The sequence below is a fragment of the Microtus ochrogaster genome, chromosome 6 (genome assembly GCF_000317375.1).
Source record: "Microtus ochrogaster isolate Prairie Vole_2 chromosome 6, MicOch1.0, whole genome shotgun sequence".
Lineage (NCBI taxonomy): Eukaryota > Metazoa > Chordata > Mammalia > Rodentia > Cricetidae > Microtus > Microtus ochrogaster.
Window position 1 is genome coordinate 29,265,268 of NC_022013.1, and position 24,781 is coordinate 29,290,048.

General features: G+C 39.3%; 1 protein-coding gene across 1 annotated transcript in view; it reads right to left on the reverse strand.

Moving 5' to 3' along the window:
* Nucleotides 1–2,659: 2,659 nt before the first annotated feature.
* Nek7 (NIMA related kinase 7) overlaps nucleotides 2,660–24,781 on the reverse strand; it is a 135,155-nt gene continuing 113,033 nt past the window's right edge. The window contains exons 8-10 of the mRNA XM_005348444.2: nucleotides 20,772–20,866; nucleotides 16,836–16,949; nucleotides 2,660–5,468 (exon numbers count right to left, since the gene is read on the reverse strand). Coding sequence (XP_005348501.1) covers nucleotides 5,358–5,468; nucleotides 16,836–16,949; nucleotides 20,772–20,866 — 320 coding nt within the window. The 3' untranslated portion in view covers nucleotides 2,660–5,357. The remainder of the gene's footprint in view (nucleotides 5,469–16,835; nucleotides 16,950–20,771; nucleotides 20,867–24,781) is intronic.

The window sequence follows — 24,781 nt, forward strand, 5'->3', positions numbered from 1 at the left end:
ACACACACACGTGATATATATCTCAGTTCCCTCACCGGCACCATGTCTGCCTGCCATGCCATGATGTCAATGGACTAAACTTCTGAACCTTTAAGCCAGTGCCAATAGATGTTTCTTTTATGAGAGTTGCCATGATCAAGGTTTCTCTTCACAGCAATAGAAATCCTAAGATAAAAGTTGATAATGGGAGCTAGAATATTGCTGTGATAGGCCTGACCATAATCTTGTTTGAAGGAATGTGGAACAGTCTGGAATTTTGGACCAGAAAAGCAATTAGATACTTTAAGTAGGATTTAATGGGCCATATTAGTAGGAGCAGGGAAGACAATAGTACTGAGTACAATGTACATTATGAAGAGGCTCGAGAGGTTTCAGAGGAAAAGAATATTAGCAAGTGACCTAGAGACTATTCTTATAATATTTTGGTGAGGAATATGACTCTTTTCTGTGTCCTTTCACAAAAAATCTGCCGATACTAAATTGAAGAGTTTTAGATTAACAGTGTTGGCAGAAGAGATCTAAAAACAGCTTAGTATTGACTGTTTGATTATTATTGGCAAGTCTTATGTAGATCTATGATGAAAAAGACCAAGTTAAACAGGAAAAAAATGAAAACATAAAAAATAAAAAGCATACAATTTAAGGAGAAAGGGGGCACCAGAAGGTATAATGGGGCTAAATCCTGTGTTCAAGGAGATAAACAGATTACTGATTAAAGAAATACCTGGTGCTAGAAGGAAATAAAGGGAGTGGTGACCTCATTCAGCTAAGGTTTCAACTTGTGAAAGTGAATGAAAGAAAAGCTTAAGACCAGGCATGGTGACCCATATCTTTAATACCAGCACCTGGGGTAGACAGAGGCTACTGAGTTCAAGGCCAGCCTTGTCTCTTTACACTAGAAACCCATTGTGAAACCTTCCGGTTTAGTTTTTTGTCATTCTTTTCATCCCTCCTTCCTAAGTCCTTGCCTGTTCTGCTTTTAGCTGCAGTCCCAAGAAAGAGCTCAGTTGCATTTGCAGCATCACAATGCTCAATTATTAATTCTGCAGTGACCAGGATGAAGGAGGCATCGTGTTAAGAGTTGAACGTCACTAAGACAACAGGAAGGATTTGTTTTACTGACATTTAGGTTCAACCAGGGAGAGTGAGCACCACGTGGAGTCATTTGGCCACTGTTAAGATAGACAGTAAAAACCCTGCATGTCATCTGGGTACTCCCGAAAAAGAACACTTAAGTCACCTTAAGAAGATTTCTTGCAACTTTTTATAGTGAAAACGGACTCATTAGACATTCTACTGGAAAGAAAAGATCAAGTCATTTAAAAAATGAAGCAGTGGGGCTGAGAAAGAGAAAAGGGAACAGAGGATGCAGCTACAGTCCAAGAAGATGCTCACACATACTCACCCATGTGATAATGGCCACAGTTATCAAGATGCTCATGCATTCTTTCCTCACCCATGTGATAATGGCCACAGTTATCAAGCACTCAGGTGACATGCAATACTACACAGGGTCCTGACAAAGTGAGTCTACCCAGTTAGGAATTTCAATCTCAATTTTACGCCGACAGTAACGGCTAGAAAAATGAGGAATTTTGCATATGATAAGAATGCTTTCCTATGGGTTATAACCATGACACGGAAAATAATCTGGTCAAGGTCCTGAGCTACAAACCCTAATTGTAAAATTTTCCTTTTACTTTGCCTCTTAATATGCACAGTTTGATTTGGGCACTGAAATGAACAAAGGGGCCAGTACTGGTGTGGATATTAAAGTCAGTGTGTAAGGTAACTAGGAAGAAATTTCCCTGAGTAAGCTGCTCAAAAATAAATGGTGTGGTACAGGCTTTTATGGTCTTAGAAGGAAGTTAAGTAAATCAGTTTAAGAACATCTTCAAGTTCACTTGATAATTTGAGGGACTTCTGAAATTATTTTCTATTTTGATTTAAAAAATTAGCCACGTGAACATGTGGTACCTCAGCTGAACTTGTTAGATTTTGAAATACTTATGCTGGTACTGACTCTTCCAAAGAATCCACAGACATTTGAAATAAAATTTACAACTAGCACTAAATATTATAATGTGGTTAAAACTGACTATTATTTTACAATTATGAACACATACCCACATTCCCATAATAAAACCAGTTTCTTTAGTACAGGCCAAGGATTATAAAATGAACCTATTAACAAATGTCTGATGAAATACATTGCCCCTACTAAGATATTCTAACCCCTTGCTGGCAGTGACCCTCACTTAGGAGAACATTAAATTTATGAGTTATCAGTTATTTTCTTAGCAGCCCACTGTAGCAACTGGTAATGGAACCCATCGTCTTAAATTCTAAAGTTTCAAACCAGGAAAGTGAATATCCTTTCCTTAAGGTTAATATACCTTTTATTTAATGACAGAAAGAGAGACACTGAAGACACCAGTGAATTACGTTTTGTAATATAATGCATGTTCAAAATCAAGCCATAAAATCCAAGCCTCTAGAGAGTGGTGACACTCTTGAGTCTCAGGTTTTAAGCTTCTTCAAAATGGCAAAGTTCTGGAAAAGCATAAGAGCTGTTTCAGTAGGTTCAGCACCACTTAAAACTTGAAATATTTGAGGAGGTAAGAGAGAGAGGGAATTACAGATACTCAGACTTATAGTATTCATCTTTTATTTTTCTATATTCATATTAAGATATTGTACACTTTTGAAGCTAATAACAGAACCCTTTTGCATGTGTATTTAAAGCATAACAAAATAAAAAGTATTTCACAAAAGAAGTTCATATTACAGTACTATGGAGATAGGAGGCAAAGAATATGAGCATTTGTGGGTTATGAACAATACATTCAATTTAAAGAATAAACATGTCATGTGAATAACAGCATCTTGGTTATAATAAATACAGGAAAAGTTCAGAGCAACACCTGAAGTATACGGATACAAGAAAGGTGTTTTGTAATGGACACTCTAGAGAACAGTAAAGCACTCATGCCTCAGGACATCTCGCTAAATTCACAATCATTGCACACTGTTGAGCACTGCAGATGGGGGTGCCCTTCATTCACCCCACACCTCAGCGCACCAACCAAAGTTACCGCACACTCTCCCCTGGGTAACTGGTACCAGTGCGGTTTAGAATCAGCTGTACCTTTTATTTTGACTTGTTACTCAAATCAGTTCCAATATTTAACTTAATATAAAATTTACTCATAAACAGAAAGAGAATATTTTACAGGTGATTGTTAAAACTAGAACTTCTAATCAATTCCACAACTGTTTGCAAACATCCCACTGAATTTGGCTTTACACAATGGTTTCTTTGGGGGGAAATATGAACACTTGGATTTAAAAAAAATATTTGAAAGAAGGTTTCCTCTTGTAAAAAATTATAAGGGGCATCTGTAACAATTAGAGTCTCCAGCTCTTTTTAGGAGACAAATTCATAAAGCAAAATCACTAGAAGGGGCAAAGCTAAAGAGTTTAGAGCCTTGTACTCTGAAGGAGTGTAAGAAAAGCACTGTTGTCGGTAGGAGATGTCATCTCTCTCCCTCCTGTAATATTACAATGGACAAGCACAGATGGTCAACAGAAGTAGCCTTCCTCACACATCTGGGGACATTTCTATTCGAAGCCCAGTGTAAATGCTATGAGCCACTATGATCTGGGATGCATTCAGTTCAGGCTTCATGACAAAGACCATCCAAGTTTCCTTTGTCAAACTCAAGATGAAATTACCCTGAAGATAGAATACCTAGCCAATTAAAATGAGAAAACAGACACTATTCACTTGAAAATAACGATAAGAACAATACTATGTGAGAAAACAAAACCAAAAAACGTTCTGCCAAAATACGCGCTCCCTGACAAGGGCTGCCATCCCGGCAGGCTACCCCTTCCCGAGGTTCTAGCACCGCACACACAGCGCTCTGCCACAGCCACTCACGTTTTCTGAGGAAACTGGTTGGTAGAAGGATGAAGATGTTCAGGGAAACGATCCTCCGCAGCAGGGTTTCCTAACCTCTCCAATAGGGTTTCCTAAGCAACTCTCCATTTCCTCAACTAAAAGAAGCTTTTCCATGTCAGTCACCCTCAAGCACAAATACAGTACTTGGCTCCAAAGCCTCTCCACTGAAATGTTACTCTCCTAATACTTCTGTCTGCCGTAAGGGCCAGTCTTCATGTCCTTAAACATATTCTAAAATTATATCCTTGTCCAATGACTCAGAACTGTCGACATTCATAGGCACATTGTAACACACATCGTTCTTCCTAACAAGATAAAAGCGCATGCAAACAGAGTGGCCCAAAAGTTTAAAAAAAAAAAATTTAAATCTAAGAAAAGTGTTGGCATACCAAATAACGTTTAAAAAGGAAATTAATTATGTTCTCAGAAAACCTGAAACATTAATGGATAAAATGCACACACAATATAAATAACTCAAAGGATAAAAAAATTCTGGAGGGAATTGATCAAAACTTCAATACAATCTATGAATAAGAACATATGTTTACATTACAGTGTACAGTTATGAGTTAAATGTATTTAGATTTATAAAGAAATTGAATTATAGTTACTGCACGATTATTCCAAGAATATTCTTCAAATGTACAATAAAAACACACAAAGCCTTGGGCAATGTGCAACTTTAAAAATGACTCTCACACCAGCCAAAAAAATCCTTAACCGCTTTTAAAATGGATTTATTTATAGCATTTAAATGCAGAGGCTTTCAAAGGTATTAAAACACAAAACTTTCAGTGTCTGACTCACATTTTATCCCTACCTTTTCACATTTAATAGTTGCATTTTAACGTATAAACTAAAAATTTTATGTTTCTCAAATAGTTTGTCTGCATTTATCATAATTATATTTTAAAAACTATAATGCTAAGAACTAAAGCACATACTTCAAACTTAAAAAATAAATCACGTAAGTTCACAATTGTGTCCCCTGCAATGTCCATAGCGACTTAAAGCAAACAAGTCAACGCCCGGGTCTTTTCCTCAGGTCCTGCATTCCTGATGTGTGCCAACATGTTTATTCACCGTTTGGCACTAGCGATCTACAAACACAATTTCTCAGCAGAAAACTTCAAACGATCCTCAAACCTTAAGTAATTTAAAAACTCTTGTTGTACTTGCTCTGTTAATGAAATCTGAGTATCGCAAAGTCTTGTGGATTTGCGAGGAGATCGAGCCTGGTAGAAAAGGAAGCTTATTTGAAAACTGGTTAAGGATTGAAAGCACATGAGCTCTGACATATTAATCGTAACACCCAGACAAAAACAGGGAGGTATGATTTGCACAAAAAAATACTTTTAAGTCATTCTGGTTGCCTTCTTCATGATTCTGCAGTTTAGCTGCTTGCAGTACATGCATGCATCCTCTTTGCTACGTCATACACGTAGGTGATGTCTGGTCGCTTCTCCGGGTCTGGGTTGATGCAGATATTAACTAGCTGTCGTAGCTGAAGAGACAAAACAAAACTTAAAATCAGCCACCTAATTTTGAATAAAGCAATTCTGAATAGTTTTCTAGAAGGCTTCTAAGTTAACTGTAGGTATGTACACAAGTACCTGATCTAAAAGTTAATATATTAGTTTTAGCAAGCCTACGGTTTCATAAAAGGAGATGAGAATACGTGTGTGTTAGATATTTATAATGAATTATTTTGTATAAAATATGTACTTTAGTAGTCTTAGTTTATTTTCTATTATATAAATCATCAGCAAGGTAAAGTATAAATATGACTCCAATTCTGAACTCTGTGTAGTAGAATTTAAATGTTCCCACTTTATAAAGGAGAGACTTGAGATCTGTCTATATACCAGGGGGGAAAATCCCCATAGGTTAAGATACCTTCCTTTCCAGATCTATTAATTAGAATATTGGACTTTATTCAATTCCAATGACCTTTGTTTGGCAAATTAGTCATCTACTTGTAACAGCATACAACATCTTTGTACTCAGAAATAGCATACAGCATCTTTGTACTTAGTAATAGCATACAGCATCTTCATACTCAGAAATAGCATACAGCATCTTCATACTCAGTAATAGCATACAGCATCTTCGTACTCGGACTTTTTTGCCCCGTACCTGTTGTCGTTAGGAGTAATTCAGATATGTCGAAAACTTTCTGGCATGCACATTAGCAAGCACTTAGTGAGCTATTAAATCCTTGGCTTTCTTTATGTCCTTCATGGCAGAGATACCGACAAACTCTGTGGGCCTAACTGGCAGATGTGGGGGTCAGGCAACGTGAAGGAGGCAAGGGAGGGAGGCGGCAAGCAGCCTTGCTGAAGGAGCCTTGCGCCCTGTACTCTGCCTCTGCAAGTTTATTTCTCTCCCTATTAAATAGTGAAACTAGAGCTGATCATCAGAAATGCTGACCCATTTCCAGTCCTTAATTAACCAATGCTATCAGAACAAAATACAGTGATTTAGCTTCAGCCATATTTGGAAATCACAATGCTGGATGTGGAATTTGTTATATATATCCTTTGAAAAGGTGTGAAAATATCAACTTACATTCCTTTTAAAAGAACATGGAGTGGTATTGAAAGTGATTAAATAATTTGGCAACATATAAGACATTTTATTATGTTAATTTAATAAAAGAAAGGCTAGTATGTTACCAGTTGAAATCAAATGTACCCAGTTATGTACAATGCAGAAAGTGTAGGGAAAGCCCTTAGATGATGATTCTCATGTTAAAAAAGACAGCGTGTCCTATAAGGTTACCAAGCTGTCAAAAAATAAGAATGAGAAAGGAAACAGAAAAGGTGACAGGAAACGGTAACTAGGTTACAAAAACTCGTCATATTCAACCAAAATATCAGTGGGCAGAATAAAAATTTACTTTTTAACACTGCCACGCTGTACAAGCTAGTTCAGAAACCACCTGTCTGGCAGAGAACTTTAGAACAGGGTGCACTTTATAACCAATAAAGAACAAATGGCCAGCCCTTACACCACGAAGAGAAGCAGCCAAAACTAGAGGAGGAACAGAGCATAAGCACAGCTGAAGGCGACGACACTTAACTGGAGCAGTCCAGAGGAGCAAGGACTAGCAACAGGGAGAAACAAAGGTGGGAACACGAGGGGGCCGCTGAGCAGTACATTGTCCAGATGACATTCATATAGGGACAGCCTGGAGGACTCCAGAGGCCACCAGAGATGAAGACAATGCAGAACAAAGTGTTTGCTTTTCCCTCCCCTTTTGTATGTTCAATCTCCACCAGTTAAGAAAACTGTCAAAGAGTTTTTTTGCCAGTGGAATCACTGACAGAATTGTCACCAACAGATATGTAAAATATGGAATTCTCAGGCCTCAATATACTTATGAATGAAATGTTATAAGTGTATTTTGCTATGTATTTTTGTATTATTTAACAAACTCAAATCTTCCTAACCATGCTACAGGACAACTACCAATGTGGTTCCATTTTGCAAAGCAGCAATGGTCCAAAATCATAAAGGCAGGATGTAGTTTTGAATTGAAACAACCTCATTTCAGGCACAGGCTTTTAAGAACTCTTGCTGTCATAGAAAAATTCTAACTTGGTCTACAGGTTTCTCCACAACTACCTCTGAGCAAGGGTGGGATGGCCTTTCAGATAGTGACAGGTAGACTGTTGGCTGTTCTCAGAAGACAGTTAGCAAGAACAGCGATTACAAGTTGGTGTTTCATCACAGCAATGAAAACCCTTTGACCAAAGCAAGTTGGGGAAGAAATGGTTCATTTGGCTTACTCTTCCACATTGTAGCCCTTGACTGAAGCCAGGCCAGGAAGTGAAATAGTGCAGGAACTTGGTGGCAGGAGCTGATGGAGCAGAGACCATGGAGGGATGCTGCTTACTGGTTTGCTCCTCGTGGCTTGCTCAGCCTGCTTTCTTATATAACACCGAGGACTACCAGCCCAGGGATGGCCCAGCCGATAATGGACTGGGCCTTCCCCCATCAATCACTAGTTAAGAAAGTGCCCTACAGGCACATTGGGAGGCATTTTCTCTATTGAGGTTCCCTCTTTCAGATGACTCTAGCTTGTATCAAGCTGATATAAAACTAGGCAGCACAATGAGGCTCTAACATTAATGGCCCCCTGCATTCACAGTTCATAGGACAATTTGGATCAAAACAGAAACCAGTCCATTGTGTCGAGTATTTTGTAGAGAAAATCAGAGTCACTTTATCCTGAAGACAATCTTAAGTATTGACACAAACATGTTCAGTTGAATATTATTGGCCTAGCATGACAGCTTGAATTACAATTTCAGTGCTTTTTTTTTTTTTAAATAAATAACCCATCCATGAAACTGGCATAACTCCAAAAAGGAACGTGGATTTCAATTCAGACAATTTTATCATTAGATTCTAAATTTAAACACAGTGGGCTGGAGAGCACTTGCCTAACAGGCATAAGACCTTTGATTCTCAGTACTGGGGAGACTGGGATGAAACCCTCATTTAAGGGCCTCATTAGAAATAAGGTCTGCAGTGAAAGGGGTACAGAAGACCTTATACAATGCCCCCATAAAAAGAAGTGACACCAAATAAAGTCAGACGTGAAACATCAAAATAAGATGACTATATTCAAGACCTCAATCTTTGTGTGTGTGTGTGTGTGTGTGTGTGTGTGTGTGTGTGTGTGTGTGTAGAAAAGATTTTCCTACATAGTTCTGGCTGTCCACTAGCTTGTAGCAATTTTCCTACCTCTGCCACCTGAGTTCTGAGTCTAAAGGCTGGCTCCCTTAGTATTTTCTTTTTAGAATATTTCTCTAGCCCTCTGAAAGAAAGCAAGTTATTTTGAAATTCTTTGTTAACAACTAGCCAGTATTTTGCAATGACAGTAGCTGCTATGTTTTTAACCATGTTAATTTCTAAGACCACCAGGTATTCATTTGCAAAAAATATGTTTGTGGAATCAGAGAGCCATCCAGTTTTCACCTATCAGTATCTAAAGTATAACATTGACAACAGCAAGGACAGTTAATGTGAACCAAAAGATACTCTTTTTTTAAATCATAGTTTATTTCTCATGTTTTATATTTTTAAAAAGATCTGTATGTTATAGCTTTTAATATAAAATGCCAAAAAGGTGTGACTACTTAAGAGCCTTTTCATATGCTTCAGAGATACTAAAAGCTAATGAAGTGATTTCGATATAATATTTGTAAAGAATTATAAAATTAATGTACTTTTCAAATTTAGTAGATAAGCCATTAATATGTTTTGATCTATGAATTTCCAAAGAAATATCAAAGCATGCAGCCTAAATCCAGAAATATTAAAGAGAGTGTCAAGAGTCATTGTTCTCAGGGTGCTAACCCAATTACAGTTCAAGTTCAGCCTCGTAGGGGTAATAACAGTCAGGCTCTTTGTGTATTATAGCTTTAGGTCACCACCGCTATTCTCAATAGGATAATAAAGACTAATTCTATTGGTACTGTTTCTTTATCAGCCCTATCTTAATCCCTCTGAGACCAATTATGCTATATCAGCCTCCTAGATATGCCCAATTTCCATCTAGCCAAGGACACATTTTAGCGCCCCAATGTTGCTGTAATATATTACAGCCACTGTATTTGGAGCTTTAGGTATTTATACAAAATGATTAGGCATATCCAGCATGGACACCAAAGTGTCACTAATGATTGACTTAGGGGTGGAGAAAAAGGAAAGCCGTCTTACACAAAGGTAACGTCTGCATTTCGCAATCAGATACCATTCAGCGTCTGTGGAAACTGAAAGTCTTACAGAAAGTTACATGGTTTTATAGGATCCCACAGGGTATGTGAAATATAGGGCGCCGTTTTGGATCCGTGTCTGCAAGGAACAATTCTCCAGTGTCACTTCAGTAGCACAGGTGAACAAAGGGCCTGCTTAAAAAGATCTACATGTTTAATCAAAAAAGCTTAAAGATCTCCTCTTCCACAGCAACCTTTAACGCAGTGGCTAAACAGTACAGTGATAGGAATATGCAATGTACTAAAACAATGTTTAAGAAGGAAAATCAAATGCTCCCAGTCTCTGAGATAACACTGGATGACAATTTAAATAATTACATAACTCTGATATTCACATCCAATATCTATATACTCTATAGTAAATATTTTTGTCTTGTTTAGAATATGACTACATAATTCTAAAGGTTGTGAAAACACTTGAATAAATGCTCCTTAAAACAGTGTGTGTACCACATATTTTAAAGCCATTCATTTTGGTGTTATTGTAAGGATTTATTAGGAAAAAACTTGTCATCAACAATTTAAATAACGCTGGCTAATTTTCATTAACAAGCCTAAGAAATTTCTAAAAAAAATCCTATTAGCAATTGAGAATTAGAAACTAAAGAAAATAAATGTTTTATATTATTTATAAACATCCATTAACTTCAAAAAGTCTAGAAACGGCCTACCTGACACTTTCATCTTTTTCTCTTAGTTACATAAAGCAAGTCTTGAAAACTAAGGATTCCTTGTAAATGTTAACTTATAAATCTCTTCTCTCTAAGATTTGAATTTATGGTCTTTCCTTGGTGTGCGTGTGGGAAACAGACGAAGTGGCACAGAGGAAGTACCCAGCTGATCACTGCTGTAGGAACCTTAGACTCGGATGACTGCTACTGTCCACAGAGTACCCTCACTCCTCCACTCCTCTGCAGGGTCATAAGCCAGATGGGCAAGCGTGCTCTCTGACATGATACAGTCAGGGAATTTCAGAGCGGGAGGCAAGTGAAAGGGTGTAAAACGGAGAAGTCTACAGAGCTCAGGAGCTGCCTGTGCTGAACACCTGAGCAGTTTCTGGGGCTGTGAGCTCACTGCAGCACAAGCAGGGGGGAGGCAGGGAGCCTTCCCCACCCAACTCAAGTCCACCAGTGCTCTCAACACACCAAGCCTACCTGATCATATGTAAGCTGGGACAAAGCCTGTGCCTTAGGTTCTTTAACAAAATACTGGTAAAAGGGTGATTCTGTAAGTTGAAAAGGCAACATTAGTTTTACCAAAGCCCTATCAACGCATCATGTTCTCCAATAACCTATAAAATCCATGAAATCAGTTTCATTTAATCAAAATATTATGACAGCTGATTATGTATCACAGAAAGAATAAGTACTCTTGTATTTTAAAAACTTTGAACAAAATGGCTATTTTGGCATGTGAGTTCATGTGTGCATTCTATTTATTTGTGTGTAGATGTCCCAAGAAGAATAAAAAGAGGTCTTTCCTGCCAGTCCTTAACTTGTGAGTGAGGCACCAGGCCGCTGTGCTGTGCCAACCCAGGAAGGCCAGAGAGGAAGGACGGGGAAAACACACACACAGTCTTGCTCCCCCGCAATCGCTTCTCTCACTTGCCAGCAGAGAGCAAACGCAAAGGAGGCACACTGTCCTGATATGATGGTGAAAATAGCCGGACAGGGTGAGAGCAAAGCAGGCCGGAGCTGAGGTAAGAGCTTTTAGCTCACTTTCCACCAGCTTTGAGTGGAAACGACCCTCAGGCCCACATCTCTAAGGATAGTTTCATGAGACATAGTCCCAATAAACTGCTTTTGATACAGCAAACTGATCTAAATGTTGAACTATAAAACTGACTAACATTTAACATAAAATGACAGGGACTATTTAAGAAGCTAGTGAGTTTTCCAAAATATAACTAGAAAATACATTTTCTATTTTATTTATACACGATACGTTTAAAATTACTGACCTGGGCCTGGTAGGCCAGGCCTATAATCTCAGCTACGTGAGCGTTTAAGTTAGGAGAATCACCAGGTCAAAAATACCCAGGGTTACGGTGTAATTTTAAACTCAGCCCACACAACTTAGCAAGATTCTTTACCTAGCAGGCACAGGGCCCTGAGCTCAATGCCTGGTGTTACCCCCAAACCAAATGACTAAGCAACATCGGACATAGCAATCAATTCATCTCTACTGTTCTAATAACACAGTCACCTTTATTAATAGAATACTAACCATCTTTCCAAGGGTTTATAGGTGCTTTTTATTTTTTTCTCAAAGCACCGTTTTCAAGTTTTCGATCTATTATTGCTTTGCTATTTTCTAGAACAAAGATTACCCTATCCTCATTTCATCTGCAAGTCCTTTTTGACTTCTTAGAACTCTCATATCTGGATTTTCAGGCATTTTTTTCCTGTTGAGTCTAAAGAGATGATTGACAGAACAAATATATAATTCTGATGACCATTCTGGTGTCTCTTCAAGAAATTAAGTATTGGGACCAACTATATGTCATTTCCTAGTCAATGTCCCAGATGTTTCACAGTTCATAGTACTTGTACAAGAGAATGAGAAGAAAGCCCGCACGGGAAGAGTTTCATTGACAGAGAGCTACCACATCTCCCGGCATGCCTTTGGCTGATCTCGTGCCTCACTAGGCAATACTTTTGAGAAGTTTCTCTGATTCAGTCACCACTGACTAGGCCATTCGTTTTGTTTGTTTTTTTTAAATTTCCTCTTTTTTTTTTTGGCAGTAGTGAAGCAAGTGTTTAATCCCAGCATTTGGAAGGGAGAAGCAGGTGGAACTCTTGAGGCCAGTCTGAACTACAGAACTAGTTCCACGACAGCCAGGACTGCACAGAGAAACCGCTGCTTTTGACAACCTTTAGCTTTGGCAGAAGGTCTAGTCCAGAACCATCTGCCTGTCCTCGCGTCTTGTTTCCGGCATTCATGCAGTTCCCAAGGGCTAGAACCAAACCCAGGACCTGCATGACCCCTGGTCCATTTTTAAATGTCTCACACAGTGTCTGTAGCAATTCCAGTTTACAACGAATTGAACAAATGCTCTCTGAAAACGCTGACTGGAACAGGATGCAGAAGACTCGCTCTGAGAAGTTGGGGATTAGAGACAGCTCATACAGGTACTCTTCAGGTTAGAGACAGCTCATACAGGTACTCTTCAGGTTTATCAAGAGACTTGGCATTTTCCTTGTCCTTGGATGATCTACTATGCTTTTCATTTTTATCCAGTTCATCTGACTGTGCTCTCTGAAAATGATGGCTGGTTGATAACATATAAACAATTCACCACCACACACAAAGATGTAAAATTCATGTTCACGGGCAGGAGGGGATATCATGAAAGGACCAAAGGACTGTGTAATAAAAAGAGACACAAACAAGTATTCCTATTATTGAGCAAGGTTTACATTTAGAACTCAAACATGAGAAGAAATAGAAGCAAGGATCAGAGCTGGGATTAAGGCAGCACTGAAGGACTGCAGACATATTTACTGAGGACCACATCTCTGTCTGCTTCTCTAAGGAATGAAGATGATCACAGTGATGTCTCTTTCTCTCTCCTCCCATTCTTTCTCTCTCCTTAAGTAGTGGAAACATGGAATATCTCTTGATTTGGTCACTATGGGCCAAAAAAAGGTCAGTAGCTAGACTAGTGTTTTTCAACAGAATGTGACTTTTGTACAGACAGTCATAGCCCCCCTCCTCTTTCTAGTCAACTGATGTCTGTAGTTGGATGTCATGCTTCCCCTCCTTCAACCAATATAGCCTTTATGATCTAAACCCTCTTTTTTTTTTTAGAGGGGGGACATGAAGTCTGGTTCAGTCATATCTAAGCATTTACATTATTAAATGAGTCACATAACACTAGAAATTTCCTCTTTTTAATAGCAACTCCTTTACTTCCTCAGTCAGTCCATCACCCAAGTTTTAAAATTCATCAGGCCCTAGAAATGTGGACAAGAACAGAGTTGCGGGAGATGCTTGACCTTGTAGAGGGGAAGGTGCTCATTCCAAGGAACAGCTATCATGAGATACCACCAGGGGAAGGTGCGGGGAGAGAAGAGTTAGGGAAACATATAGAGAAGAGGGCAGTTGGAAAAGGGGAAGCAGTACCTTTAAAAACATAAAGATTCATGGACCTTCCAGCAGCACACATGCTCAAAGTGAGGGGAAGAAGATGTGTCCAGGACCATTCAGTTCTAAGGGCAGGCAGACTGCGCAGGCGCTTGGCTTATGGTTCCTGCAAATCCCCAAGAAGACCTGGCTTTGTCATCACCCACTAGACAATCTACACAGAGAGCTATGGAAGGGAAGGCAGCTGTTTTCAGCCCCAGTTTTTAAGGATTGTAATTCTCTATTCACACACAGATAAGGTTGATACAGGAAAAAATAAAAAAATAAGGAATACTAAACATACAAAACAAAGTCATCAGAAACAAGGGCTATAATATACAAAAGCCTCCATGTATAGCTGAAATATTTCAATCTAGAACCTACATTATATGTATATATACCATATTTTAAAAGAAAAGATATGATGTACATTCTAAGATTTCCAAAGCATATTGATTTGGTTTTTAATGTTAAACTGTAACTTTCTTGTAGAAGATTATCATGGGCTAAATTCCCATTCTTTTTAAAGCTCTTGAGTGTTTTTTTTTTTTAACTTAAAAGGGATGATTGTATTTAGAAATTTGGTTATTTTCCTTACAACTCCAATTGCTGAGGTAGGCTGACAAATAACATGCTATGAAGTGTCCCTTTTTAAATCTTCTGTGGGCAGGAAGCTTAATAAAATATTAGTACCTAACTAAGTTTAGAAAGCTCTGAACATACTCAGAAGGTTATTATTTTTTTTTATTTTTCACTTGCAGAAATCTACTATTTTATTATTATTTTGTTTTTTTTTTCACTTATAGAAATCTATTATTTTAACTATTAAAAGACACGGTGATGTAGTCTTTCATACAAATTCAGTGCTAAAGTTGGCATCTACCTTCACATTGGTCCCCATTCTCTGCTAACTTTGCAAATACCAATTTGGGTTTTTAAACTATTAAAGAGCCTTGATCCTAAGCACGGAGATATCACTAATATCATTATGGAAGCATGAAAGTTGTGTGGGATTGTGCTGCTATCACAGATATGGAGGAATCTGTTTATATACAAACTGCGTTCCTAATTAGAAAGGGCAAATATTTATTAACACCATCAGCATTTCAAAGTCTTATAGAACTCTTCATGTTTTCATCAGACTAAAGCACCGTTTGTTAAATAGATTGCATGCTTTTCAAATTTATTTCTTAAGAATTATTTTCTGTAGCCTCTTGTTTCATCGGGGCATAACAAGAGACTTCGCCAATACCAGAAACTGCCGTGTCTCTTTGGGAAGATGCACCATATAGCATGTTTTGCTTTATTGCCCTTTTTGGAAATGGTAACTATAGAGAGTGAAGTAAAAAGTGGAATCTATTTTCCTTTCCCAACTTGAAGACCTTCTATCTGGGCCAGACTTTGATATTTGCCCCTTGGCTGAGAAGCCGCATATCCAACTTCACACTTAGCTGCAGTGAAGTAGCCCTGCAGGCAGGCCGACTTCAACGAACCACTAGTGGTATCATCATTAAAATCCTGCTGAAGGTCACCATGGTAACCGCCTGCTGAGGCTTCGCTGCTGCACTCGGCATCTCCTAATCAGCTACCATGTGAAATGCAAATTCAGACAGTCTGAAAATTAGTCAAGAAGAATAGGGGATGAGGATGCAGATATGTGAAATATTCATGGGCTTCGGAAAGAAGAAGACAGCGTGAATGACACAACAAAGAAAGGCCCCTGACATTCTCGCTATCGTTTTGCATTATTGTTCACACTCTACTGTATTTCGAGGCCTACGGTTCTGAAGTTGGGTTTGTGAAATGCCGTATTTATATTCCATACCCAAAATAGTAATTAAAGATGGCTAACATAAGAGCATTATCATCATTGCTTCCGGAGAGCAGATTCTAATTATCTAAATACAATGGCATGAGGCAAACATGGAGGCATCATTCGCTATCAGTATCAAAACTATTAGATGAGTGTGTACTGATTATATCCTAGGTACACACATGACCCACATACAGTTAGCAAAATCTTTAGATGTTTATTATTCAAGCTATATGGACTTAAATTTCCTTGTCCAACACTAAGACCAGATGCTATTCATTTCACAATAGAAAGTGTGCCAAGATTACTTAATAAGTGAACACCATAACTGTTCTATATCTTTCCTTTGCTCCTTTCCATTTTCCTGGGGCAAAAATATCTATTGCTCGTGAGATGAGATGTCCAAGGCTTTTTACTGCTTCTCCGGGTAGGTCCCAGATGAGAAGTCCCCAAAGAGCCTTTGTTTGCTCATCCTACTCGACCCCCTCAAATAATCGTAATGTATTAGGATAAAAATGGAAGATCCTGTCTAATGAAAAGCTGGATGTTGGGTAAGTGCCAAAACAACTCATTCCACTGCATTAGCAAGGCAAGCAAGAATTCAGATCTCAAAGTCTTTGAAAATTGTCAGTCCTATCCAGTGTATTTTACAAACATGTCTACAATGGTAACCTTAAAACCCTTACCCAGAAGAATCTGGCAGAAGCAGTGATGGGGGTGATAAGACAGGTACTGCCCAAGGAGAAGAAGTAAGAAAGGACAAGTTTAGAGCAGGTGGCTGAGAGGTAGACAGTTCAGATTTGGGAAAGCGTGAGGAGGGAAGTTCTACCTCAGTCAGCTTTCATGTCTGAGAGGTCGGGACTGAGGACTCAGCCTGCCGCCACTCACAACAGCCCTTTTTCCCTTGGATGGCTGGACTGCACATAAGGAGAGCCAACTACCTATGGCTCTTGCACACGCTGTGTTGTGCTCCATTCTGCACTGGGAATCACACGAGTTGTTATAGTAATCACACGGCAAGTCTCTGAGAGGACGGAAACAATGAAAGGTGCTCTTCCCGCCACCTGTACCGTTCATCAGTATTCTGAAGGAGGGAAGATTCCTCAGTTAACAAAATGAACGAGCCTCTGGGCTGGAGATCACTTACCTCCTCTGAGTAGTGATCTGACGGGAGAGGCGGGTAGTCACATTGCTCTATCTTCTTACACAGAGAATATAAATTCATTTTGTCACCATAGAAAGGACTCTGCAATGCAGCCATCTGTAAAACACTCACAGTGAAACTCATGTACTTACAAAGCAACTTTAAAGGTGACTTCTTCAGGTATAGGACACTGGGGTAGAAAATAATTATAATTACCTTGAATAAAATTAAGTAAGAATTTTGATTTTTATGATTATCATTTTCTATTATTAAATGCTAAAAATATTAATTTTATTTTTGAAACAATTTTATTTTTGTAACATTTAAAATTCCTAAAGAGAAATAAATAGCTGATATGTCTCATACAACATAAAACAATACTAAGAAATGGAAGATATTTGTGTGTGTGTGTTCTATTAAAAACAACTAGCATATCATGACAAAACAGATATCATATGGAATGGTTCAGCTATGCAATGGTCCAATATAACAAAAAACTGACATAAAACTACATTAAATTTAGCAAGGACTTAGGGACTAGAATACATGTCATTCATCATTCATAGGATAATATTTAGGAAAAAGGTTATCTTAACAGAGAAGAGACTTTTTAAATATTGTAACTGATCTTTAAATAGTTTAATTCATAACTTTCTTTTGCTAATATCTCAAGAAACATTAAATGTGCTGAAAAATATTCATAACTCCAAGATGCAATTCAAGGTATCCAAAGGTGATTTTTATGCAGAAAAACATAACTAGGAGGATAGACCACTTTAAAAGAGACATTACTGAATTGAAATGCATTTGAAGACAAGGTTCTAACTTGACATTTAAAAGCGCAAGCAACTACTTGGTAAGCAAGGTTACAAACTAAAAATTCAATTTAAAATGTTCGCATCCTGTTCAAAAACCTTCTAAATCTCTGAGCCGCAGCCGCAAGAATACAACACGGAGTGCCAGGCTGCCCCAAAGTCAGTCACCCTTTTCTACATGTGCTAATAAGTTTGATTTTGGAAGGACAATGTGTACATTCCCCAGACAGGCAGAGTGTGTGTGAAACACGCTGGTCCATGCTGTGCTACTCAGAGAGCGTCAGTGGGGACAGGACAAGCTGAAAATGGCTCTCATCTGTCTCGTGTGCTCCAGACAGGGTGTTAACTCCTTCAGAGCCCCAGCCAGGCGGGGACAGGATTGGAAATCCCACCTAGAAAGCAGCTACATACAGTTTTACCTAGAGTATACTTTATATAAAACCTCCACACACCCACACACACAACAACCTTGGGAATAGTTCCCCATGATGACATAAAGTAAATAAGGACTTGAATGCCTTAAACACACACCACTGAGCAGGAATTTCTAATGCAGGATTCACCATCATAAACAAGGTTTAAATTTAAAATGCAGGGACACTATATGATAAAAATCAAATGTTAAATATGCCACCTTAAAAATAGACCGTAGATATAAGCTACTGTCTCCCCACCTTTCTAAGACCTTAAGTAAATGTACATTTATTCTCTATCATACTCTAGGAGTTCATTATACTACTTTTGTCTCAATACTGCAGAGTGTTAAAAAAAAATCTGAATGTCCCCTAAGGAGTTAAACAGGAATAGTATATTTTCATGCATCTCCTGCTTTGACAGATGAAAAATGTCAACTGTCCTGTTTTTATTTTCAAGCTTTTGCACTATTCATCTGGTTCATTAGTGCATCTCGGCGCTGCCCCTGACAGCTGCTCGCCCTCTCCTCCCAGCAGCTGAATTTTTCAGGCTAATTTGATCCTCCACACTGAGACGATCGCTAGGATGATTGACTCGCTCCCTGACCTCCAGGGTCTGACTTTCCTCATTAGTATTCTGGGGGTGTCTGAGGGACGAAAGCCCACTGTCTGTCTTCGGGGCTGGTGGCAGCTCTCTTTTTTTTTTGAACTGTAAGCCACCAACCTACAACCCTGTAAGGATGCAATTGCCACAGTGAACAATAAAGGAAATGTGTAAAACCCACTTTTCCATGTAAAGGTCCATGTAGCCAAGCTCAGCATCTTGATTTTAATTAGTAAAGTCTACTTTGTTGCATATCAATTAAAACCGCACTCCCAGTTTTTTCAAAGGTTTCGGGAATATTTGAAAGTCTAATTTCCCGAGTTTCAAATACGTTCTAAAAAAGGGCTTCCTACTCCTTCATTGTTAAGAGTATGGTGGATTATGATAGGGGGAAAAAACACCCTCTATTGGGTGCTATAGACAATTTTGAAAAGCTAAATTGCACTAAATCTATCTTCATATTCAATATTTTCTTCATTATTTTTTAGTGTAGTTTAGTTTTTCAAAATTGTTTGTGGCACCCAATAGAGGTTTTTTTTTTCTACCATAATCTACCAAAAATAATGATAGATCCAATCTTTTTAAAAGTTCTCAACTCCTACATTAAGGATTTGAGAAAATGCATGGAAAGGGATCCCACCATGAATATGATTAGCACCTGAACTTGAAATTAGCACAACATGCAAACCTTGAGGGCATGGAAATGTTCAGAGAGAGCCCGCATTTTGGTGACCATGTTAAGCATACATAAAAACAGACCCTGCCTCTCAAATGCAACTGTACAATGTAGATAACTGTTTCGATTTTGATTCAAGATTACAACAATTAAATAAACTTCTTCTAACACTATGTCAACTCAGCTCTTCTACTGTCATGGCTAACTTTAATCTCATTATTAGAAACACATTTCCTATCTACTTTTAGGTTGTTTAAAAGAAAAACATTTCTTTGATATAGCCTGAACGACTCTAATGCTGCCTCACCTGGTTAAAACATTTTTTTAAACATATGGAGTGGTTAACTTTTAAATATTACAGCAGTAATACTATCAAGTCAATTCTTATCAACATTGCCCCCCAAAAAGCATCGTCAGAATTCAGAATAAGCCAAACTTCTTGTCACCCCATGGACACATAAAGATACACAAGCAACGTGGGTCCCTCATCATCCCACGGACACACAACTGGCCATGTTCTGCCACATCACTGGCTCATAGTATTTCAGAGTCCAAACTGGTGAGTGCACATAAGAGCACGTTAAACCCTTTGAGGAGTCCTCAGTCATCAGAGAAAGCACAAAACCAGAACGGTCACTTGCCCTAAGCTGAGGAATCTGTAACCAGTCAGAAGAGCCCAACAGACAAAACACAAACTTTAGACTTCTTTCTTGAAACGCACACAAAGAATAATTCCAGGTATTGTGTTTCTTTCAATTCAATAAAACTTACTCAGATGCTGACTGATTTTTAATTAGCATCTTTGACTCTGCATTTTCCTGTCAAACAATTAAAATTCTGTCTTAGGAGTCACTACCTTGGGTTACTGTCAATGTCGCTGCTCTGGAGGATGATGAAAACTGTGTTACTTAGGTGCCCTTTTCTCCAGATACAAGACTACATCACTACATAAACAGAGAACCATGCTATGGGACTCCATCCTCCTGTGCTAAGAACAGAATTCCCAAGCTTAAGTGAGAACCTGCAAGGCTTAACTATTTCCAAGCCATCCTTAAAGATGCATTTTGCCTGAGTAAATAGGAAACAAAATACTGATAAACATAAATATTTTCATGTCTCAAATCCATGGCATTAGTCTCCTGCAAGGCACTGAAAAGTTTCCTACATGTTTATCTCTCCCTACACACACATGGTGAGAATAGCATTATAGTAAAATTAGTATAAAGTCTTTGTCAAACAATGAATGAAAATATATCAGACAAAATTAACATGTGGACATTACAATTAGTCATTGCCTAATGAATTAATTCAGCACAATAAAAGCTGACTACAAAATATCATCCGGGGGGGGGAAACAAATGCAAACTGTAATATTGGATATATAATGTAAGTGAAACTGTATCAATGTATAGAATTATCAACAGTGCCTACCTCATAGAGCAGACAGCCAAGAGACCAGATGTCAGACTTGAAGTTGTATCCGTTTTCATGTATTCTCTCTGGAGACATGTAGTAAGGTGTACCCACTGAAAAGACAAACCAAGCCAAACTAGCACCATAACAATGGAGATGTCGGTACCACAAGAAATTAAACACTGATATCAAGGGGGAGAGAGCAGGGTGGGAGGTGGTGTGGTACATAGGAGGGGTTCTAGGGAGGCACTGGAAGGGGAAATGATACAATTGGTAATTGTATATTAATCTTAGAAATAAAGAAGTATTGAAAACAGCAAAAATTTGTTAGCATCTTTACTATTCAAAAAAGTACATTTTTATCTATACTACAATAAAACAGAGTGTGGTGGCCTAAACTCCTAATGGTTTCCTTTGATCAATCCAAGGAGGATAACTAAGGAAAAACAATTTTTTTTCCAGAGAAGTTATACACGTGATTCATGTGGGATTTTGCTGTTTTCAATATGGCTTCTTTATTTCAAATAGCTGAGCATGGTAATATTTTAAATTTCATAGTATTAGATAAAAACCGTGAGGCATAATGTATAAATACAATGAGCTTACTACCTTTCACAAAGATAGCATCTCTGAGAACATAGTCCTGGCTCCTAACATGAACAACGCCTGTGCTCAGGCTGCGCTTAGTTCTCAGTAGAGGAAATACCGGGACTGTCACAGGTCGGACGCTGGGATGACCCAAGGGCAGGGCGCTAGCACCTATGCAAAAGAACCCGAGTTCCTGCTGCTACAGAGACTTAAGATGCACAGATGCCTTTTTTCTCTTTTGTGGCTCTATTTTCGAAATGCTGACATGATTTTTAAGAAAATGAAAGCATGTCTATTATGCCTTGAAGAGTAAGAACAGTTTAAGTGCCTTTCAAAGTGAGTATCTTTAATTTCAAATATCTCTGCTATTAATTCACCATCATTAGCCTAAGGCTTTTTGCCAAACAGAAAATCAAGGTTTGCAGTAGGTATTCATGAATCTGTTTTTAGCAGAGGAAACCTGTACTAACGATAGGCCACTTCTGGAGAAAGGACATTTTCTAGTTTTTCCCATGGCTTTTCAAAAAATCCCACAGGTGTTTGCTATAACGCTTAAGGAGATGATTCACAACACTGTAACGGGGACGTTAGTCAGAAACACTATTAAGAGTCACATCGACAGCCATCAATGGAGCACCATCCTTGCAAGCAAAAGTCAGTCTCACATCCGTGTGTGGCAACTCAACGGTGCCAGTGTGGGAGCCTCACAGGTCTACCTAGAACGGAATCCATTTTCCGTGAAAACGGCCAGTCCTTAGCACCGCGGATCTAAGGCAGGCACTTACAGAAGTGAACGGGAATGAAATATGGTGAGAGAAGATCGAAACTTTAGAGGAAATCTGAACTACTCTGATATGAAAATAAGGGAGAAAAACTTTAAGAAATCAGTTAATTGTAGCATGGACCTTGACGGCAAGTGTGCTTATTTCAGTAGTGTCAGAAGAATAAGGAGTTGTTCAGAAACAACAACAAAAACTAGCTTCATGGTGTCATCATTGGAGAAAAGCAACACAAGTCTGCAGCTTCCGAGCTAGGACCCCTTTCTCATAGCTTGCATACGCAACTCCAATTACTGGCCAGACGCGCACGCGCACACAAGCACACACACTTCCTCTGCTGGCGGAAGGATGGCGGGCTGCAGTTGGGATAATGAGCAAGCTCCTGGCAGGCTTCTGGTTACAGGACATAAAGTGAGAGACTGGCGGGGAGGGGTGCAGAGAGAGGCTTCCCGGGATCCACAGGGGGCAGCTGAAAACACCAAGCTTGAAGGTTCAGAGTTTACCAAAAGCAAAGGTAATTTGAACCAGGAGCTCTGGGAAGCCTGCTGATACATTAGGGGTTTGGTGTGAGTGTGAAGGATTGATGACAGCAGAGAGGAAGAACAAATGCTAACACTTTACAGAGATTAGCCTCAGCCCCCCCCCCCCATACCTTAACGGAAACACCAACCCAGCTCACAGAAGGCCGCCCACAAGTGAAGGGAGCAGAGGAAAAGGAGGACGAGGCGGTTCAAACTGCTTTAAATGGCCACAGTCTAGTGTAGAGGAACGCCCTCTGTAGCACTGTTGCTGGGGGTCAGCCTGAAGTTACAGACTGAGCACTAGGATTTAAACTTAAACACGGATTCTCCATCACCTAAACAATGAGCATCCTCCGACTGTTCCTGCGTGTTTCATCACAAAGGCTGCCTGAGAATATATTATAAAAAAAAACCAAGCGTGCCGCCCCCCTCCTTCTCAGCACATTTCCGATAATCATAGAGGAGAAGCAGGTTTGCATTCCGCACTGCTCCCAACTGGGCAAATTCATAATTACTGTCGACCGGAGGCCCGAGAAGGCGCTTCCACAGCCCCCCCTGGCAGGCTCCCTAATGTACCCCTCTGCTCTGGACCCACCTCTTCCGCTGAGCGACCTGAGCGAAGGTGTTCGGCTCCATCCCATGGCAAACTGAGTCATCCTGTCTCCTGTCTTTTGAACAGACTTACGGTTTTAAGCGCTTAGGAAAATTTACAGTGCGCTTAGATGCAGTGCTGTGTTTTCAACATTTCAACCTAATGAAGACATAATTATTTCCTAAAACCCTTCCCTTAAACTCCCCAGCAGCTGTTTGCCGTGGTGACTGCGGCCTGAGGAATGCTGAGACTTTTGAAGCAGCTGTACAAGGGAAGAGAACTGCGGAGCGAGAGGACAAGACATTTAAACAATCATGCAGATTGTTCCATATGGAGACACTCAGGGCAGCATGATGCATAACTCTGCTTTAGCTTTCAAGAATTTATGGTTATGGGTAAGATGAGAATACATTTCGCAAAACTAGATACTTACGCCATTTTAACCTCTCGACATGAGTAACAGTGGGTAAAAAAAATGATTTTTTTTAAATGAAAAGGCAGCTGGCTTCAGAAGAGCTGACAACGTTATCTGACCTCCCTTTAATCAGCACTAATACTGTACTATGAGAATTTTCAACTGTGAAAACAAAGCACTGTCTTGATGTTAGCTGACCTAGCTGGATGAGAAGTGCTTCCCACGGCATATCCTTCATGGAACGTAAACACTCCTTAAATCTGTTCTGAATAAAGAGACAGGTTTTTAGAAGTCCCACCACGAGCTTAAGAACACCACCACATCTCAGGATGTTCTCCCAGAAGCCACAGCTGACGTGGTGACACTTCATTAGAATCAGCGACATACAGAACATTTTCAGTGGGCTAGCCGAAAGTTTAGCACTTTAATCTCTGCAAAGACTTGGATAAAGAAAAAAACAGCACAAGGAAAGAATCTTGGTCATATGATTGGATGTTGTAGTCTATCTTTCTGCTTTCATTCAAGGAGGCAACAGAGTACTGGTCAAAAGCTGGATCTGTGTCTCATGCTTTGCCTCTAGCTATACCCTCCTCCTCTTTTCATTTATTTATTTGGTGTGTACATGTGTGTGTGCATGCATGTGCGTGCATGCACGTGTGTGTGCCGCAGTGCACGCGTGGAGGTCAGAGGACAGACAACTTGAGGGGTTGATTCTCTCCCTCTACTATGTGAGTCTTGAGATTAAAGTCAGATTCTCAGGCTCAGCCGCAAGCACACTTACCCACTCACCCACTTACACGCTTACCCGCTTACACACTCACCCACTTACACACTTAACCACTTACACACTTACCCACTTGCGCGCTTGCCCACTCACACACTTACCCACTCACACACCTACCCACTTACCCACTTACACACTTACGCACTTACACACTCACACACCTACCCACTCACCCACTTACACACTTACCCACTGAGACATTTTGCCTGTTGCTCTAGGCCTACTTTTATTCATTTCCCTTAACTATGAGAAGGGATAGTGTGTAAAATGAGATAGTGTGCAAAACAAGGTATCTCTGAGACACATTTTACACTTCAATTCTACAGCATTTGTAAAAAAAATTCTTTAA